The sequence below is a fragment of the Felis catus genome, chromosome C1 (genome assembly GCF_018350175.1).
Source record: "Felis catus isolate Fca126 chromosome C1, F.catus_Fca126_mat1.0, whole genome shotgun sequence".
NCBI classification, from domain to species: domain Eukaryota; kingdom Metazoa; phylum Chordata; class Mammalia; order Carnivora; family Felidae; genus Felis; species Felis catus.
The window spans coordinates 154961836-154982534 of record NC_058375.1 but is presented as its reverse complement, the minus strand read 5'-3'; the positions used below and the strand labels follow the sequence as shown (position 1 = coordinate 154982534).

Sequence of the window (20699 nt, the reverse complement as noted above, 5' to 3'; positions counted from 1 at the left end):
GTGAATTGCTGAATTCAATTTGTCATTACTTTGTAATGCTCTAAAAACAAAATAGAAGCAAGATTTTTTTTTTTTAAAGAATCCTGTGGTCTGGCAATGGAAGGCTCTTACTAGTCCTGTTTTTGTCAATTTTCCCATTTTCTTTTCTTTTATGTTTTATTAAGTTTATTTTGAGAGAGAGACAGAATCCCCCCCCACACATACACGCACAAGTGTACATGCAAGTGGGGGAGGGGCAGAGAGAATCCTAAGCAGGCTACCCACTGTCAGCAGTGTGGGACTCGAACTCACAAACTGTGAGATCATGACCCCCAGCCTAAATCAAGAGTTTGACGCTAAACCAACTGAGCCCAGGCATCCCTGTTTTCCCATTTTCTAAAACCTTTAAGAAAATGTGGGCAAAGGAAAAGAGGCAATAGTAGCCTAATTTCAGTATTGTTAAAGAATTTAGAAAAAAAAAAGATTGAAATTTTTAGAAAACATTGACTTTTTTCAAAAATTTTGTGTTCATTGTGTTTTGCATTTGTTACTGTTAAGTGCTAGCCTTTAACAATATTTTCAGGAACTTGGAAGGAAAAAAGAACCACGTTACCTAATTTTAGATTATTTAAAATTTTAGATTAATATCTGCTTCTTAAGGTATTTGAACACCAAAATCTCTTTTAACATTTAGTCCCTGTTTCCTTTTAGACTTTGATTAATTACTATTGTCAGGAGAAATATTTCCATCATGTATTACTTACTGCCAGTGAAGGAGTTAAGAGGTATGGCAGTGACCCAGTCTTCAGGTTTTATCATGCCTATGGTACATTAATGGAAGGTATGTGCTAATTATTAAACATGTTCCATAAGTTTTAAATTCTTGTTTTGTACTATGAAGTTTTTCACATTATAATTTTGACTTTCAGGTAGAACTCAAGAAGCTCTTCGGGAATTTGAGGCTATTAAAAATAAACAAGATGTATCACTTTGTTCTCTAATTGCACTGATATATGCCCATAAAATGAGTCCTAATCCAGGTATAGTATTTAAGTATAATGCTTAGGACAATATTTTCTACTCAATTCATTTTGATTTTTCTCAATTACCATAACATTTAGTCTGATAATCTATATTATAATTTTCTATAGTTACCATTTTATATATTTGTTTTATCTTCCTGACAAGGTTACTGGTTTATCAAGCACAAGAAATATGTGTCTTTTATCACTTTCATATTCCTTTTATCTTAGGGCAAAAGTTTCATTAATATATAGGGATCATTTGAAATAGTATAAAGTTGTATATTAGCAATTATTAAACAAAGGACAGCCCAAAATAGGTTTACACATAAATTGCAGCCAACTTTAATTTTTTTTTTAATGTTTATTTTTGAGACAGAGGGAGACAGAGTGCAGGTGAAAGTGAAAAGATGAGCTACATACTAGAAAAAATATTTGCAATTCGTTAACTGACAAGAAAATAGTGTTTGAATATAAAAAGAACTCTTATAAAAGTAAAGAGCCAATGTAATAAAGTTATAGAATATGAACAGATAATACACAGAGAAAAGGCTGATACAAATAATGAAGAGATGTTCAACTTGTTAGTAAGTAGGGAAATTAATATTGCAAAAAGACACCATTTTACATGTATCATATCATCAGATTGGCAAAATTTAAAAATTTTTTTTAATGTTTATTTATTTTTGAGACAGAGACAGAGTGTGAACAGGGGAGGGGCAGAGAGAGAGGGAGACACAGAATCTGAAACAGGCTCCAGGCTCTGAGCTGTCAGCACAGAGCCCAATGCGGGGCTTGAACCCACGAACTGTGAGATCATGACCTGAGCCGAAGTCGGACACTTAACCGACTGAGCCACCCAGGTGCCCCATTTTGCAGCCAACTTTATAGCTTATGCGCAAATCTATAGCTACATGCAGTTTCTCCCTTCCACTGTATCTTAAGCTTCTCAAAGGCCCATATACATCCCTGCAGGGAAGGGAGGGGTGCTGGCTCTTAGAAGATATTCAGTAAATTTTTATCCAGTAGTAGGTTGGGAAATATAACTAGATTATGGAAAGAACCTTATGCATAAGCCAATAATTAAAATTGTGCGAACTGTCAACGAACAGTGATCTTAATGGCTGAAGCACAATATCATAATTACAGGTAATAAAGAAGAAATAGTATTGTATTCTTTCATACATATCCAGTAACAGCTAATAGTGTTACAAATGTACATCATGTTTCAAATAATTAGACTATAACCAGATGTCACAGAATGTCTTTTTTTAATATTAGAAAACTTTTTTCCGAAGCAAAAGTATCACATATCTCCTTTATCCTACATGTACTTGCACAGATCAACAAAAAGTTACTTAAAACATTAATGTGTTTAACAAGTAAACAAATCTAATGACTAGATGCTTACCTTCTGCAAGAGACTATGCCAAACACAGAGAATACAAAAGAATTGTAAGAAGTGACCCATGACATCAAGTTTGTAGTCTAGATAAGAAAAGAAAATGTAAAACCCATAAAGGTTAAATTCTAATGTTACTATTAAATAAAATTATGAGAAATAAAACAAATGAGTTCATAATTAGCTGAAAATGGTATGTACTATTAATCCATAGAAGAACAAAGCAAACGCTTTGTGTAAAATGGGGCCTTAATCTGGTTTTAGAAGCACAAGTAGGATTTGAATATAAAACATATGTGTCGTACAGGATAAATCAATGGGCAAATATGTGGAAGTGGTTCAGGATTAGGCTCTTGTATGGATCTCCCTACTCTGTGCTCCAGCAGGAGTGTATTTAGGTGGAACACAGAACTTGCATAGAGAGATGTAATCAGTAAATCTAAAAAAAAAGAGAGATTCGTACAAACTATTTTCCTCTTAGAATCAAGTTTTCATTTAATTGGTTATTCCCAAGAGTGTTGGTTCTGTTGGGAAATGTGATTTCCAGGACACTAAAAGGATGGAGGCAGAAATATTGTTTAGAAACACCTGAGTACAGACTTTACTTTCTACCATAGATGATTTTGAGTGGGCTTAAACTCAGGAGGGGCCCAGATGTCCATTAGCCTTGCCTAGGAAGGGCTTAGATTATTCATGTCCATTCTTCCTGAATACAGATGTAAGCCCTGATTATAAAAGGTCCATTAAGAACTCGAGCTGATATCTGGTAAGAGCCAGCTTTGTGCAGATGGTGTCACAGCAAACAGGTGGCCCACTTGAGACTTGATAGATACCTGGGCAGGAAAGTACAAATCATGCCCCTGCCCTGATGAGTTCTGTTTCTACAGAGTTCTGTCTCTGTATCCTGGCTACTTAATGAAAACTTCTATAGGTGTTCATGTGGGTACGTTGGAGGGTCTTCTTGCCAGGCAATCTGTATAGCCTTCCAGAAACCATTTCATTTCATGAACTCAAAGTCGTACCTTGGTGGTTCCACATTTAAGTTTTCATTGGTATCATTAGAGATAAAAGAAAGAGTCGTAATACCTTTTTTGAGTAGCCATTTCCAGAAAGGTAGTCAGAATCACAGCCTTCAGCTTTGACATTTCTTCTTCCTTATTGCATAGTTGATCCACATTCAGATTCAATTCAGGATTTGGATCGAATTGATAGTTGTGTCCTAAGCACACGTGTAATAGATTTAAAGGTTAGAGTTATGAGAGGTGGGCCATCTTTTTAAGGGAGCTGCTATGCAGTCAGTATTAAACCATGTAAATAATGGTAATTATACTACCTTTCATTGACCAATGAGAGCAGCCAGGAATGTTTACATATTTTAGAATTGGATTAGGGAGTTGGGTAATTTGAGTACTAGTCCTGGATTTGCCCCTAATAATTTCAGAATTATTGCTAATTTTTTCAAGTCCTGTTGCTAAAAAATTTGTATATTTAGCCTTTATATATTGAGAATGACATAAACTATAGAACTGTAGTATGCATGACAGTGGTCATTAACCACATGTGGCTGTTTGAGTGCTAGAATGTATCTAGTTTGAGAACCCAAGTTTTAAATTAACTTTAATTCTAATTAATTTTAAATTTAAAACTGATACTTGATTCAGTTACTAGAAAAGTAATGTTTGGAATAATGAATATACGAATCTGTTGTTTTCATCTATAAATTTTAAAGAAGCTAAGTACAAATCACATAGTTTTGAAGAGAATTTAGCATTATAACTGAGATATACCTTGTAAAAAATACATATCAGATTTTTAAAATTTAATAAGAAAATAAGTATCTCAATAATTTTCATGTCAATTGTGTGTTGGAATGATAATTTGGATAAATTAAGTTAAATAAAATATGTTAGTAAAATCAATTTTACTTGTTTCTTTTTACTTTTTTGATGTGGCTACTAGGACATTTTAAATTACATATGTGACTTAATATTTTATTTCTGTTAGACAGTGGTGTTCTAGAGAGAACTATATTCTGTGCTCTGTTAATCATCTGACCTATTATGAACACTTGATCTAGAATTTAATTTTTATTTAATGTCTTTTTTCCCCTCCTAGATAAAGAAGCTATTCTGGAATCAGATGCCAGAGTAAAAGAGCAGCGTAAAGGAGCCGGGCCAAAAGCTCTGTACCACGCAGGCTTATTTTTGTGGCACATTGGTCGTCATGATAAGGCGAGAGAATATATTGACAGAATGATCAAAATGTCAAATGGCAGTAAAGAGGTAGCTGGTCTTCTTACTTTGAAATAGATACAATAAAGGAAGCTTACATATTAAGTAGTATTTGTTCTATTCTCAATTTATAAATAACAGCTTTATTTTAATACTATTTTGTAAAATTGTGGTTGTCTAAAGTTGTCTATTTTTATGCTGTTAATTAACTCTTGAAAAAAATCCCTCCCTGGTTCTTTCCCTACCTTCCTTCCTTATCTCTATCTTTCTCTCTCACTCTCCTTATTGAACTGTTCTAGGTACAAGATACCATTGTTTGCACTGTTAATAATACAAAGATCAGGAATACATAATCTTTACTTACATGGATGGGTCAATCTAGTAGTGTCATAGAGCACCTATGCAGCTAATACTGTTAGAACGTTTATAAATGGTGTGAGAGACGTGTGATTGAAGTATTCAGGAAAAGAGTAATTAACAGTTCTTGCTCACTTTGTGCTAGGCACTATTTTGGTACTTAAGGAGAGATCACATCTATAAATGTTAGGAGAATGAGGAGGAATTTCTTGAAGGAAGTAGCATTTGAGGTAAAACCTGAAACATGGATATAGCTTCCACATGCAAAGATGATGGAAAAGGGAAACAAATACTCCCAATGTGGGGCATAATAAATGGAAATGAGAAAAACAGAGAGATGTGTTGGTTCTGTGTACAGTAAGAAGCTCGCTTTTGACGGGAACACTGTAGAAAAAGAGGGTGGAAGAAAAGCTTAGAGAGGTGGGTTGGGACAAATTGAAGGGCCTTGACAGCTAGCTACAAGTATTTCTATGAAAGTTAGTGGGCGTGGAGAGGTCATTGAGACTTTTAATTGCGGCAGTGGTATTATTAGAGTACAAATTCTGAAGACTGTTTTAAGTATGGTTTATAGGATGAACTGGCCTAAGGAGAAACTAGAGTGCTGCCCCCAAATGGTAGTACATACTTTCCAGCAGAAGGTTTTTAAGGGCCTGCACTAAAATATTGTACATATATGACCACTGTAATGCATACGAAAGCTTTATAGTTTATATCATTCTTGAGATATATGGGCTAAATTAGATGCAAATTTTTTAACAACAGGACTTGAAAAAATTAGCAATGACTCTAAAATTATTAGGGGCAAGATTTTGAGGTGTCAGATATCAAGGATGTCTCTCTGAGGTCTTAAGTCTGGAGAGTTCAGATCCCAGTTAACATAAACAGAGAATATGTTGGGACGAGAAGGTAGTCTTGGAGAGGGTAATGTATTTGGTTCCAGACATACTATGTTTCCACCTCTGGTGGAACAGTGAGATGGAGATAGTAGATGAGCTCTTAGGAAAAGAAAAGTTTGGAAAGAGGTATTGGACTAGAAATAAAGGTTGAGAATCATCCACACAAATAATAGTTGAAACAATTCAAATACAGAAATTGATCTAGTGAGTAGAAATAGCATTTAGTATTCATTTCTGTCTTTTCAGGTGAAATATAGGGAGGTAAATATAATCTTAAAGATTTATAAGTTTATGAATTAACCTAGAAAAAAATTTTTAAGACTTTATTTTTAAGTAATCTCTACACCCAATGTGGGGCTCGAACTCACAACCCCAAGATCAAGAGTTGCATGCTTTTCAACTGAGCCTGCAAGGTGCCCCTAGAAATTTTTTGATAGAAAAACAGATTTCACAACTTTTTATTTGACATTAAAAACAAAAGTAACCTGTAGACATCTTCTTTCTCATTCTATAAACCTTATAATCCATTGGCTCCCTAACATTTCTGAAAGTAAGCATCTGTGACTTCTTCAGTCTTTAATTTCTGAGGCCATTTATCCTTTCATTTGAAATGCACTGGACTAGTCACAAGGATTAAGATAGTTATCTTAACTTTTACTGTATATAAAGCAAGACACTTCTGTTTTTCCATCTCAGTTCACTTGGTCTGTTTGCCCAAAAAAAGAAGTAACACATTCTTGTTTATGTATTGAATTACATGTTTAACAACTTTCAATAATAATTTACTAGCAAAGTCCCAGATGAGACTACTGGTTATTTAGTATTAATGGAATATTTGACAAGTTTCTCAATATTGGACACATCATAATCTTAAGGGCTAAAATACATAACAGTTCCCAAAACTCTAGGCTGGAAAAGGTTTGAACCAGTTTTATTGAACACTGTTTTATTGTTCATAACATTTTTTGACAGAGTGATTGTTGTTACTAATTACAGAAAAGGACATAAGTTTTTACCTCTTTCATCAACATTTATTTCTTTTGTTTCCAATAAAATGGGAGTATGATTAGAATTTTTCATTCTACAGGGACAGGTTTTGAGAGCATGGCTTGATATCACAAGAGGAAAAGAACCTTATACTAAAAAAGCACTAAGATATTTTGAAGAGGGATTACAAGATGGAAATGATATTTTTGCTCTGCTGGGTAAGGTGAGTTGAAGTTAGGGTAAATAAATCATATTTTAAAATTTATTCATAATATATATATTTGAAACCCAGCAAAACTGAGTAGTTCAAAAAAGATAGTAATTGTTATGTTACTTTTATCAGCTCTCAACTGTAAGAGGAACTTGCATTTTATTTGTATAGGACAGTGAACTACAAACTAGAGAAAGGTATTTCCTTACCAAATTCCTGAATCCCGATTGGTTTTCATTTGTTTTGTGGTGGTGGTGGTGGTGGTGGTGGTGGTTCCGGTGGTTCCTATATTGCTTATTTACCAAACATTTATGGTTTGTCTAACATGTGCAAGGCATCACTGTAGATACCAGGGAGACCCTGAGCAAAATAAAACCTCTTGCTTTTATGGAGCTTATACTCTATTGTTGGAGACAGACAATAAACAAAATAATTAAATTACATAGTATATTGGAAGGTAATAAGTGCAATGGAAAAATAAGTAAATCAGATAAAGGGAGAGAAGGAGAGCTGGGAGTATGAACCTATAGTTTTAAATCATGTGGTCAGAGATAGTGACATTTGAGCAAAGACCTATAGGAAGTGAGAGTTACTGCTCTGTGGGCACCTGGGCAAAAGCATTTACAAATAGAGGAGATAACAAGTTGAACTACCTTAAGGCATGTTCAGGGCATTGCTGGGAGGCCAGGAGATGAAAGTGGAATGAGCTAAGCAGAGGGTAGAAGTGGAGGCTTGAGGAAAAGAAGGTGAGTATGAGGAATGGGGGGGGGGGGTGGTGAGGGAGAGATGAGAAGAGCCATGGCTGATTGTGTAAAGCCTTTGGCTTTTACTTTGAACCAGATGGATGGGCAGCCAATGATAAGAGAAACAACATGACCTGACTTACATTGTGAAGGATGAGTCATTAGAAATCATTGGTGGGTAGAAATGTATAATTTGGGTCCTTTCTTCAGTTCCGTTGATGCTTCTGAATGTCTTAAAATATTTAAAGTTTTTGATTCAGCAAAAGAAAATTAAATTTATTTGTTAGGAAAACAGCCTGTTAGATAAGCAGTAATTTGCAGGTGTAAAAAAGAAGAGAGGATTATTAGGGTCTTGACTCTTGTTAATATCCCCTCATGGCTTTTGCCAGTTTCTGTGGCTAGTGAACTTGTTTGGATATTCGCCTCTGGTACAAATAGTATTCACTCTGACTGCACTCAAGTTTTACCTGATGGCATTGCTAGACGAATTGAGCATTTATCAAGCTTTTAAAAAGTTTTTCTTGATCATTTCAACTCCACCCTCTTCTTAAAGAAAAGCTGATTGAGGAGCACCTGGGTGGCTCAGTTGGTTAAGCATCCAACTCTTGATTTCAGTTCAGGTCATGATCTCGCCGTCCTGAGATGGAGCCCCTGGTTGTGCTCTGTGCTGGGCATGGAGCTTGCTCAAGATTCTCTTCCTCTGCCCCTCCCCTGCTTGCACTTATGCTCTCTCTCACTCTCTCTCAAAAGAAAAAAAAAAGCTAGTTGATAATCTACTAAGGTCTAGGGCTATTTCAGGTGTCAGTATAAGCAGCTTAGGAGAGATTTACCTTTTGCCTCCAATACTTAAGATTTGTTTAAATTCTTTTTCTGATACAACCCATTCCAGTTATGTATTTATTTTTCAGTTAATTCAATAGAGGATGTTTACATTAGCCTAATTCCAACTAGGAATGATAGGAACCAAGTACACAGCAAATTTAGTTTCATTTAATGTGTTATGTGGCATCATATGGGAGGTGATGGTCTAAGGAAGTAATAGATGTGGTCCTTTAGTATGATTTTCTTTTTTTTATATTATCAGCTATTTAGGCAGATTCCAAGGGTATATATAATTTGAAAACATTCTCAGCATTAATCTTTATGCATTATTGTCAACTATTTAGAAATTTTAATAATAATTTATTTTGGCATAGTAGCAGGGTCGGGTGGTTCTCAGGCTTTATATGGGAGTTATATGGGACTATAGATGAGAATATAATCTCAAACCTATTTCAGGATTATATTGTAATTCTACTGTACATGTATTGAGACTGGACACTCATTTTGAACTGAGATATTCCAGGACTAAATTTATTCCTAAAGGAGATCCAGAAGCAAATTTTTAAAAATCTGATATATGATAAATATGCCTAATGTCTGCTCTTAAAGTGCTAACTCTATAGCTTTATTTTTTCTGACTATGAAAGTAATACATGGATACTGTATAGAATGCAGTAATATCAGAATTAAGAATAGATATCACCATTGAAGATAACCAGTTAAACTGTTATATTATAAATGACATCTCTTTATGTCATTAAGCATAGATCTATAAATCTATATAATGACTTTTAATGGCCACCTAAAATTTGATTAAATAGGTATGCTATAGTTTGATCCTGAATGGACATTTTGGGTTATTTTTTTTTCTACTATATCTAATATAAATCTGCCATAAATATAATCTTTTTTTTTCCTATGGTCTTATTCAATTATTTCATTAAGATACATCCTAGAAGTGAAAATATTAAGGTAGAGGGAGTTGTTTGAACTTTATTTTGCTTATTTCTTAAAGTCTTACCTTCTTTAAAGTTACTTATTTTTTATTTCTTTTTGTTTTTAAGCTTATTTATTTATTTTGAGAGAGTGCATGCAAGTGAGGGAAAGGCAGAGACAGAGAGGGAGAGAGAATCCCAAGCAGCTTCTGTGCTGTCAGCACAGAGCCTGATGCGGGGCTCAATCTCACAACCGTGATATGGCCTGAGCTGATACCAAGTCAGATGCCTAACCAGTAAGCCACCCAGGGGCCCTATTTTATTTTTTTTAAAGATTTTATTTTTAAGTATTCTCCACCTAACGTGGGACTTGAACTTAAACCCTGAGATCAAGAGTTGCATGTTCTATGGACTGAGCCAGCCGGGTGTCCCAGCCTGAAAGTAGTTTTTTTTTTTTTTAAAGATACAAAATCTCTTCATTTTATTTTATTTTACTTTTAATTTTTTTAACATTTATTCATTTTTGAGAGACAGAGAGAGTGTGAGCAGGGGAGGGGCAGAGAGAGGGAGACACAGAATCTGAAGCAGGCTCCAGGCTCTGAGCCATCAGCACAGAGCCAGTCACAGGGCTCAAATCCACAAACCATGAGATCATGACCTGAACCAAAGTCAGACACCCAACGGACTGAGCCACTCAGGTGCCTCTGAAATGTCATTTTAGATGCTATTTGCAAATATCTTGGAAATACTTTATTCTAAAAGATAATTTTTCTGTTCTAGTTATTTAAAAGTAGATTTTATAACACAGCCACTTACATACAATATTTTTATTGTTTTGTGATGTTTTAAAATTTTCGTTTTGTTAAAAACTTATTTTATATTTCTCATTATAAAAGTGATAACTATTCCTTACAGAAAGTCAGAAAACAAAAACATAGAAAATGTTAAACGTTAGTATCCTACCTCTCAAGGGTAACTGTTATGAGAACCTCGGTATATATGATTGGAGTTTTGATGTCACTTTTTTCCTCCTATTAGGCACAATGCCTTGAGATGCGCCAGAATTATTCAGGTGCTCTGGACACTGTGAACCAGATAATAGTGAACTTTCCGAGTTTCCTTCCTGCTTTTGTAAAGAAAATGAAACTACAGCTCGCCTTACAGGATTGGGACCAGACTGTTGAAACAGCACAGAGGTTAAGTAAAAAAAGATAATACAAGTACCTTTGGATCTGGTTATGATTTCAGGGGGAAAAAAAATCTGTATTCTTTTATCATAAGATTTTTTATTTTTATTTAAGTTTATTTACTTACTTTGAGAAACAGAGAGCATGAGCAGGGGAGGGGCAGAGAGAGAGGAAGAGAGGATCCACGCTGTCAAGACAGAGCCTGACATGGAGCTCGATCCCACGAACTGCGAGATCATAACCTGAGCCAGAATCAAGAGTCAGAGTCTTAACCAACTGAGCCACCCAGGCACCCCTATTATAAGATTTTTTTTTATTTGATTTTTTTTTCAAGCAATATAGAATCGAAAGAGAACTTAACATTGCACTGTTTTTAGCAACTGAATGTTTTGATTTATATAAATATCTGAATAGTTGTTCTAAGACAGATAATCTTTTATGCAAATATCCCTGCCCTAGTGAAGCTTATATTCAAATGAGAGGAACCATATAATAAGCAGAACAAGTAAAAGATTATGTAGTATGTTAGAAAGTTTTAAGTGCTATGGAAAAAAGATAAAGCTGGAAAGTGAAATAGGGAGTGGGAGGAGGGATTCCATTTTATGGGATGGTCAGGGAAGGCATCACTGAATAGGTGACATTTGAACACAGGGAGCAAGCCATGCAGATATCTGGGAGAAGACTGCAGAAGGTCGGAAAAGCAAGTGTGAAGACCTGAGACAAGGGTGTGTGTCATGTTTTTAAGGAGTATGAAGGGGGGGTAAGATGACTAGACAGTGAAGTCAGAGCAGAAGGGTAGGAGGGAGCAGGGGAGCCAGGATATAAATGGTCTTGTTGGTCATCTTGAGGATTTGGATTTTTCTTCTGAAGTATAAAATGGAGGATCCCCTCTCTCCCTCGTCTCCTTCCTCATTTTCCTACTTTCTCTCTCCACTGGCCTCCCACTTCTCCCACATCTTTTTCTTGATATTTATGATAAAGAAACCAGTCTTGTATCCAGTAGGTTTTCCATAAGAATTTTATTGATTGCATGCCATGTACTGTTGCTTATCCTCTGAATTTCCTGTAAATTGGTCCTGGATATAGAGGCTTGGTTAGATACATGTTCAATCTTTTTTTTCTTTTTGCAGCTACTTCATAAGTGGTGATGTGTTCTTTTATCGAAGGGACATAATCCCCTGCTGTCTTTTTGTGGTAATATCAGAAATCTGTGCTCAGTACCTGGGTGCTTTAGGATTACAATATGGTTGTATCATTCTGCATTTCTTAGCTGGAGTACTATTAAAAAAAATTTCACATCAACTGGTCGGTTATCCAGTGGTATAGTTCATATAAGAAAAGTTGGATAAGTGCTTGAATCTTTTATTTCTGGGTTTCAAAAAACCAAAAAAATTAGAAAGTTCCCTAGCATCCCCGAATTGTGATTGATTAGCAGTTTGGGTTTGTTTATATAACATGGATTAAACTTGTGTGCTTCTAACCGTTTTGGTTGTTATAATTGCTCATATTGTCTCACTATTGGCTGTTAGTAGCCTCTTCAAGTTAGTTCTTAGGTCCTTTTGACGGGATCCTAGTAGTCTTCAGTAATTTCCTTGCTATTTGGTGTATAGCAAGATGCACTAGGGTCATTTTGTCTATTTTTTGCCCTAAACAGGAATTAGCTGTTGTGGAGTGCAATATAATCCCTTTTAGTGGGAAGTGATATTTGGAGGCCACAATTTGGGCATTAGTAACTCTTTGATGTTTATATTTTTCTAGATTTCTTTTCTAGGCACTCTGTATGAGTGGGAGGTGGTGGAGTATCGATATAGTATATTAAATATATATATGTATATATATATACACACATATATATTTGGGGATGTTTGTAAAAGAAAAAATAGACTATATAGTTTTTAAGCTTGATTTTTATTTACTTGGTATTTTGTGGATATTCTTTTATATCCATTCAGCCAGATATACGTAATTATTTTTTAACAAAGTACACATCCATAAAGTAAACATATAAGTAGTTGATCTTTCCCTGTTGATAGCCATTTAGGGGTACACACACACACCCCTTTTTACACATATAGGTATATTTCTGGAGGATCATTTCTTAAATGAGGGATTACTGAATTAAAGGGAATCATATTTGTTAGGGTAGGCCGAGCTCCTATAAAATAGATCTAAACACATAATAGAATATTTTTTCTGCCGTATGTAATTGTTTTGAGTGGGTGTAACTTTTGATCAGTCAGCCTTCCTCCACACTGTCATTCAGGGACCTAGGTTCTTTCCATATTGCAACTCTGCGATGTCCTAAAACCTCATGACGTTGGTATCCAGCTGGTAGAAAGGGTAAGAGTGTGGCGGAATCATTCCACTTTCCTTTAAAGCCCAGGCCTAGAAGTGGGCTGTCTCCCGTTGGCCACATCTAATTGCAAAGGTAGCAGGAACATGTCAGCTAGCTATGTGCCCAAGCAAATGAGGAAAGAATGATTTGAGGAGACAGATGGCAGTCTCTATCTCGGGTTTGCATGTTTGAAATTTGCAAAGACACTACCAAATTGTTCTTCTAAGAAATTGTACTAATTTATACTCCCATGAGTACTCTCCAGAATGCCCCTCCCCCATCCATGTCAACTCTGGCTATTATCAGTGTGGTGGTTTTGTTTTTAACGATCTGGTAGAATAAAAGTGGTAGTATCTGGTAGAATAAAACCGTATTTTTATTTTCATTTCTTTGATTATGTTGAAATTGAGCACCTTCATATTGCTAAGGCTATTTTTTCCCCTGTAAAATGACTGGTCATTTTTTTCCCCATTATTCCCTGTATTTCAAATACATTTTTATATTTTGGGGGGCATGTTCTCCATCACATTTCTTTTTTGATAGTTTTCTTGGCTCTTTTTTAATCGACTGTCAGAATTAACTTACCAAGTTAAAAAAAAAAAAAAAAAGAAACCTTCTAAGATTTTGGTTTGAAATGCATTGAATCTATAGATTATTTGGGGGGGGGGGACTTTTTAACCAAAAATGGGTGTTATCATGTGGCAACTATTGGGGCATAGCAAACAGCTACAAATCTCAGGGCTTAACGATAGTAAGCACTCATTCCTCACTTTGGTAGGGATCATCTGGGATCTGCTGGCCTCCACCAGCCCCGCCTGGTGTTCTGCTTCAGATTTTAGGTCCATCTGGGTGGTGTGGCACTTTATTGCAGTTTGGTCTCTGGTCAGCTCTACGGGTGTTCTTCTTTGGGCTCAAGCTAGAGAGCAGCAGCTGCCCAGAGGTGAGCTCGTCTCCATGGTTATAGCAGAGATGCAAAGGGACAGGCAGAAGTATCCAGTACCTCTGAAACTTTGGTGTGGCACACTGCCAGTCCTGTTCACATTCCATTGGCCAACATTAGGAAGATGTCCAAGTCCACAGCCAAGGAGCAACAAAGTACCTGTCAGCATTTATAGGAAGAACTCACTTTCGTGGCAGAAGGTATATATTCTTGGAAGGTGGAAAATTGAAGCTAATAATTCATTGTACCACATCATCCATAATAAGAAACCTGGTGTATTACCCCATTTGTTCATTTCTTTTTTAAATGTCCTTGAGCAGAGTTAATAGGAATTTATATAGCTTTTGCATATTTTTTACTAAGTTTGTATCTTTTATGGGGTAAGGGGAGTTGTTCCTATTACTAATCAGATATTTTGCCATGATATTTTCATTTTTTTTTTGTCACATAGGAATCTGTTTTAATGTTGTGAATTACATTAAGAGACTTTTAAATATTTAACCAATCTTCTCATTCCTGAAATTCTTGTAATAAATCTTGCTGGTCAAGGTGAATTATTCTTTTAATATACTGTTATGCATGGTTAAGTAATACTTTATTTAGGATTGCCATAGAATTTAATGAGACTGGTACAATCTATTCATATCTTTTTAAAACATATTAAAGACTAAGAATCAGTACTCACTTCAGCAGTGCATAAAGACTAAGAATCAGAGATTTTTTTTTAGCTTAAATAATGAGGTTGATAATTTTCATAAAGGAGATTTTATTTTACTACTTAAAATTCTTACTTAGGGGCGCCTGGGTGGCACAGTCGGTTAAGCGTCCGACTTCAGCCAGGTCACGATCTCGCGGTCCGTGAGTTCAAGCCCCGCGTCGGGCTCTGGGCTGATGGCTCAGAGCCTGGAGCCTGTTTCCGATTCTGTGTCTCCCTCTCCTTCTGCCCCTCCCCCGTTCATGCTCTGTCTCTCTCTGTCCCAAAAATAAATAAACGTTGAAAAAAAAAATTAAAAAAAAAAAATTCTTACTTAGATAATGGAGTAGTCAGACCAGCAAAATGACTTTTTCAACCTTCAAATAAAAGAAAGCACATTAAGTTTATTTCAACATTAAGTGAAATGTTTTTCTGCAGGTTAATGCTTCAAGATAATCAAAATGTGGAAGCTCTAAGAATCCTGGCTCTTTACTATTTGTGTAGGGAGGGGGACATAGAGAAGGTAAGTTGTATTGTACTATTTAAGTTTCCTGTATTAAAAAATCTATAGTTACACACACACATATGCACATATATAAGAGCCTTCAAGAGCTCTTTTAGAATGTATTACATGGTACTTTTTACTTGATTCCTAGAAATACACCTTAACAAAGAGATGAGCTTCTTAAATCAACTAGTAAAACAAAAATATTATATAGTTAAAACTACCTTAAAAATTCCTTAAATCATTAATTATAGTATATGTGGTTTTCCACATAAAACCCCAATACAGTATTATATACATGATTAATGTAACTGGTGGTGCTAGGTATGGAAGAATATATATACAAAATATGATTTGTAGTATTTTTACAATTTAACTGTGTTTGCATTATTTAAATGAGCTTAGGATGAAATCCCATTGGACCTTATAATAAGGTACATGTTTCTCTAGTAATGAGCACATTGATTATATACTGAATTATGGAATGCCAAAATCCAGTTTGAAGCAAATAGTATTATAACAGGTAATAGATTTGAATTGTGTTTAGTCTGGTTAAATCGGTTAATATGATAGCAACTAATAAATTTTTCAGTAAATACCATAAGAATTTTAGTAGGGGTGCCTCTTCAGTAAATTTTCCTGGCATTGAGGTTACTTACCATAAGTGTCTTAGTGATTTTTCTAATCTAGAGAATATTTTAAATATAAACCAGACTATATAAGTAATTTGAAGTCCGATCTCATACAATAGTAATGTTTATACTTATGTTATTATTCATATCTCATGTGTGTCATGAATTAATTATTGGAGAGGGAGCTTGGCATATATAGTTAATTGAATATTATGGGTATCTTTACCTACCCAAAGAATTCCATTCAATAACAGATATTTTAAAAACACATTTTAAAACTCAATTCTTTATTCATAATTCTTGAGCCTTTTAAAAGAATTTTTGGGGCACCTGCATGGCTCAGTCGGTTAAGCATCTGACTTTGGCTCACTCATGATCTCACAGTTGGTGAGTTCGAGCCCCGGATCAGGTTCTGTGCTGACAGCTTGGAGCCTGGAGCCTGCTTTGGACTGTGTGTCCCTCTCTCTCATTCTGCCCCTCCCCTGCTCATGCTCTCTCTCAAGAATAAATTAATATTAAAGAAATTTTTTTTAATTAAAAAAAAGAACTTTTAATACATTTTGCAACATAGATGATTTCACTGGAGTCAAGAGGGAATTTGCAAAAGCAAACATTTTTTAAATGATAATATTTATTCATGTATATGTCATGTATTCTTTTTTTCTTTGTTATTTTAAAATTATACTGGATACTTTTGTTTTAGGCTGCCACCAAGCTGGAAAACTTAGAAAATGCATTGGATGCCACGGAACCACAAAATGCTCAACTTTTTTATAAGATCACAGTAGCCTTCAGCAGAACTGTAAGAGTGCCTGCAATGTACCAGAGTTCTGTATCTGTAGCTGGGAATATAAAATAAGTCATGAAGGTTGAGGCACCAAAGGGCATATAGCCTAGAGTGAAAATACCCTACATATATAAATATGTGATAACATTCCTAAGAAAATCCGTTTGGAGGAGATAACATAATTTCTCACCAACCATAAGAAGACATCATAAAGGCTTCATGGAAGGCTTTGTTGAGCCTTTAAGGATAGGAAAGTGGTAAATTCCAAAGAAAATGGGAAATCATGTATTTTAATCAGAGTGTAGGATTTATGATTAGAGTTATTCTTTGTTTTGTTTTTTATTATTTTTTTTGCATTTATTTATTTATTTTTTTTTAATTTATTCGTTTTATTTATTTTTTTTCTTCACTTTTTTTCCCTTTTTTTTTTTATATGAAATTTATTGACAAATTGGTTTCCATACAACACCCAGTGCTCATCCCAAAAGGTGCCCTCCTCAATACCCATCACCCACCCTCTCCTCCCTCCCACCCCCCATCAACCCTCAGTTTGTTCTCAGTTTTTAACAGTCTCTTATGCTTTGGCTCTCTCCTAAGTGATGTTTTGTTTTTTAAAACTACAGTTGACCCTTGACTGACACGGGTTTGAACTGCATGAGTCCACTTAAAGCAGATCTTTTCAGTCAATACAGTACTGTACTGTAAATGTAGTTTCCTTATTATTGTGATTTTTTTAATAAAATTTTCTTTTCTTTAGCTTACTTTATTACAAGAATACAGTATATAATACATATAATGTACAAAATATGTGTTAATAGACTATGTTATCAATTAAGTGTGGTCAGTAGTAGGATATTTTAATAGTTCAATATTTGGGGAATCAAAAATTATATGCAGCTTTTGAACTGTGCAGTGAAGGGTGGAGGCTAGCACCCTACCCCCATGTTATTCAAGGGTCAGTTGTATTTGAAAAAAAGTTTTAACATAGGTAAGAGACAATTTTGGTGGGGGAAATGGTTGGGATCTTTTTTTTTTTTTAATAATAAAGAAATGTTTTTATTACAACATCCAATAAGAAGAAGATAATCAGGAATGGAGTAGAAAAATACAGCAGAATCTCAAAATCAATACAAGGAATGGAGGATTGAAAAGTTAATTAAACTAATTCCTTATTTAAAAAATAAGGAAAAGGTACACATAACTAGATGAAATAATAGATAAACTGAAAGAAAAAATCAAGGATATCAATTGTTAAATGCCATGAAGAAACTGATTCTTTTGTTAAAAAACAGATTGTCAGATTGTGTGAGATTTAGAGGGGAAAAGAATCCCTGCTATTACAAAAGTTTGAGTTAAGGAAGATATTTACCTTTTTTTATTTATTTCATTGCCAGATCATTTATTTTGATTAGTTTTTAATTAAGCTTAAAAAATTCAAGCAGTTTAGAATTTTACTCTTAAAAGTTACTGTGGTAGGGGCACCTGGGTGGCTCAGTCAGTTGAGTGTCCCGGCTCTTGATTTCAGCTTAGGTCATGATCTCCGGGTTGTGAGTTGGAGCCCCACATCTGGCTCTGCACAGAGCCTGCTTGGGATTGTCTCTCTCCCTCTCTCTCTCTGCGCATCCCCTGCTTGCGATCTCACTCTTTCTCTAACATAAATAAGTTATTATGTTAGAACATTATGTACTTATTTTAGTAGAGTAGTTATTTTTTTTAAGTTATTATGTTAGAACATTATGTACTTATTTTAGTAGAGTAGCCATTTCTTGAACTATTTTTGAAGCTTTTATAACAACGATTCTAATGCATGATCTTTTTTTTTTAAGTTTATTTATTTTTGAGAGAGAGAGTGTGTGTGTGGGCATGATCAGGGGTTGGGCAGAGAGAGAGGGAAAGAGATTCCCAAGCAGGTTCTGTCCTGTCAGTGTGAAGCCCAGTGCGGAGCTCGGTTCCACGAACTGGGAGATCCTGACTTGAGCCAAAATCAAGAGTGAGACGCTTAACTGAGTTACCCAGCTGAGCCCAAATGCATGATCTTTAAAAATATTTGCCCTGAAACCATAAGAGACTCTTAAATATAGAGAACAAACTGAGGGTTAATGGGGAGGGGAGGAAACAGAGGGGAGGGGAAAATGGGTGATGAGCATTGAGGAGGGCACCTGTTGGGAGGAGCTCTGGGTGTTTTAGGTGAGCAATGAAGCTTGGGAATCTACTCCCAAAGCCAAGAGCACACTCTATACACCATATGTTAGCTAACTTGACAATAAGTTATATTTAAAAATATTTATATACTACCTTTTTCCCATTAAAAAAATAAATTAGGAGAAAATACAAAGAAGAAAGTAAAAAATACTAATGATCTCACCACGGAAAACTTAACATGTTTAACATTAAAGTGTTTATCCTTTCTCTGCACATATACACAATTTTTAATAAAACGAGATGATATTATAAAATAATAAAAAAATGAAATATTTGCCCTGGTGGTATACCTTCTCCTTAGGGGGAAAGCAAATCCTTGTCCTAGGTTTTGATTTGATAAACTACATATATATGTACATATACATATCTGTAACCTTAATGATTTCCTCGTCTAATTTATAAAACAATGATAAGACAGTTTGAAAACAGTCCTAAAAAATACACTTGTGTAGCATCTTTAGAGTATACTTTCCAGGAAGCTGTTGTTTAAAAGCAGTGTTCATTAGGATTTTAAGTTCTGATTAGATGTAAACTCTTTCTTGCTGCACTGTCCAGGTAGTAAATGGAGAAGTTTTATTTTCCTTTGGTTATTAAATCTTTTTTTTTCCATTCTCTTTCTATGAAGTACAAATAATTTGTATATTTAGAAAAAAATAATCCTCCCACCTGAGTAGAAGCGTTTGACTTCTAAATTTTTTTTTCTTTTTAGTGTGGACGAAGTCAACTCATTCTTAGAAAAATTCAGACATTACTACAACGAGCTCTTGCTTTAAACCCTGAGCAATCAGAATTTGCTACAGAACTTGGATACCAAATGATTTTACAAGGAGACATGAAAGAAGCATTGAAGTGGTACAATACCGCCATGAAACTGGATGAAACTAGTGTCCCCGCACTAATTGGTATGACAACTGTTTCTATAAGTGTTCCTCAGATATATATATATATACATAATAATTCCTTTTAATACCTGCTATTAAAGAAGAAAATATGGGGGCGCCTGGGTGGCTCAGTCGGTTAAGCGTCTGACTTCAGCTCAGGTCACAATCTCGCAGTCCATGGGTTCGAGCCCCGCGTCGGGCTCTGGGCTGATGGCTCAGAGCCTGGAGCCTGCTTCCGATTCTGTGTCTCTCTCTCTCTCTGCCCCTCCCCCGTTCATGCTCTGTCTCTCTCTGTCTCAAAAATAAATAAATATTAAAAAAAAATTTTTTTTTTAAAAAAAGAAGAAAATATGTTGTAGTTTTCTAAAATCAAACTGTCCTCCACTATCCACAATAGAAAAAAACATAAATCTTTAAAAATAAAGTTTTCATTTTAAAAAAATTTTTTTATGTTTATTTTGGAGGGGGGGAAGAGAGAAAGAAATCCCAAGACGTGGGGCTTGAACTCACAAACTGAGATCATGACCTGAGCCGAAACTAGTCTCATGCTTAACTAATTGAGCCACCCAGGCGCCCCTTTTTAATTTTACTTGGTTTTAGACAGAGCATGAACTGGGGAGAGGGGCAGAGGGAGAGAGAGAATCGGAAGCAGGCTGCATGCTCAGCACAGAGGCCAACCCAGGGCCCAACCGACTCGAGTTGGATGCTCAACTGACTGAGCCATCCAGGTGCCCCTAAAGTTTTCATTTCTTATATAGTATCTTGCGATAATAAACTTTTATGGGGGTAGTTCCCATAAATTCTGAAGTCCTTAGTAACTGATTTTATATAGGTACAAAGCTGGCAATTTTATTTCCTTTTATTCTCTTTTTCTTCTTTTTTAAATCTGATGTAGTATTTATGACTTTATTGTATTTTATTATAGTGTATCAATACTTTAACATATTATTG

At 35.1% G+C, this 20699-nt stretch overlaps 1 protein-coding gene across 2 annotated transcripts in view; it reads left to right on the top strand.

Moving 5' to 3' along the window:
- TTC21B (tetratricopeptide repeat domain 21B) overlaps positions 1-20699 on the top strand; it is an 83345-nt gene that overhangs the window by 3481 nt on the left and 59165 nt on the right. For both annotated transcript variants that reach the window (XM_003990824.5, XM_045033890.1), the window contains exons 2-9: positions 691-820; positions 909-1019; positions 4519-4685; positions 6975-7097; positions 10624-10781; positions 15180-15264; positions 16582-16680; positions 19577-19769. In XM_003990824.5, the coding sequence (XP_003990873.1) occupies positions 691-820; positions 909-1019; positions 4519-4685; positions 6975-7097; positions 10624-10781; positions 15180-15264; positions 16582-16680; positions 19577-19769 (1066 nt within the window). The remainder of the gene's footprint in view (positions 1-690; positions 821-908; positions 1020-4518; positions 4686-6974; positions 7098-10623; positions 10782-15179; positions 15265-16581; positions 16681-19576; positions 19770-20699) is intronic.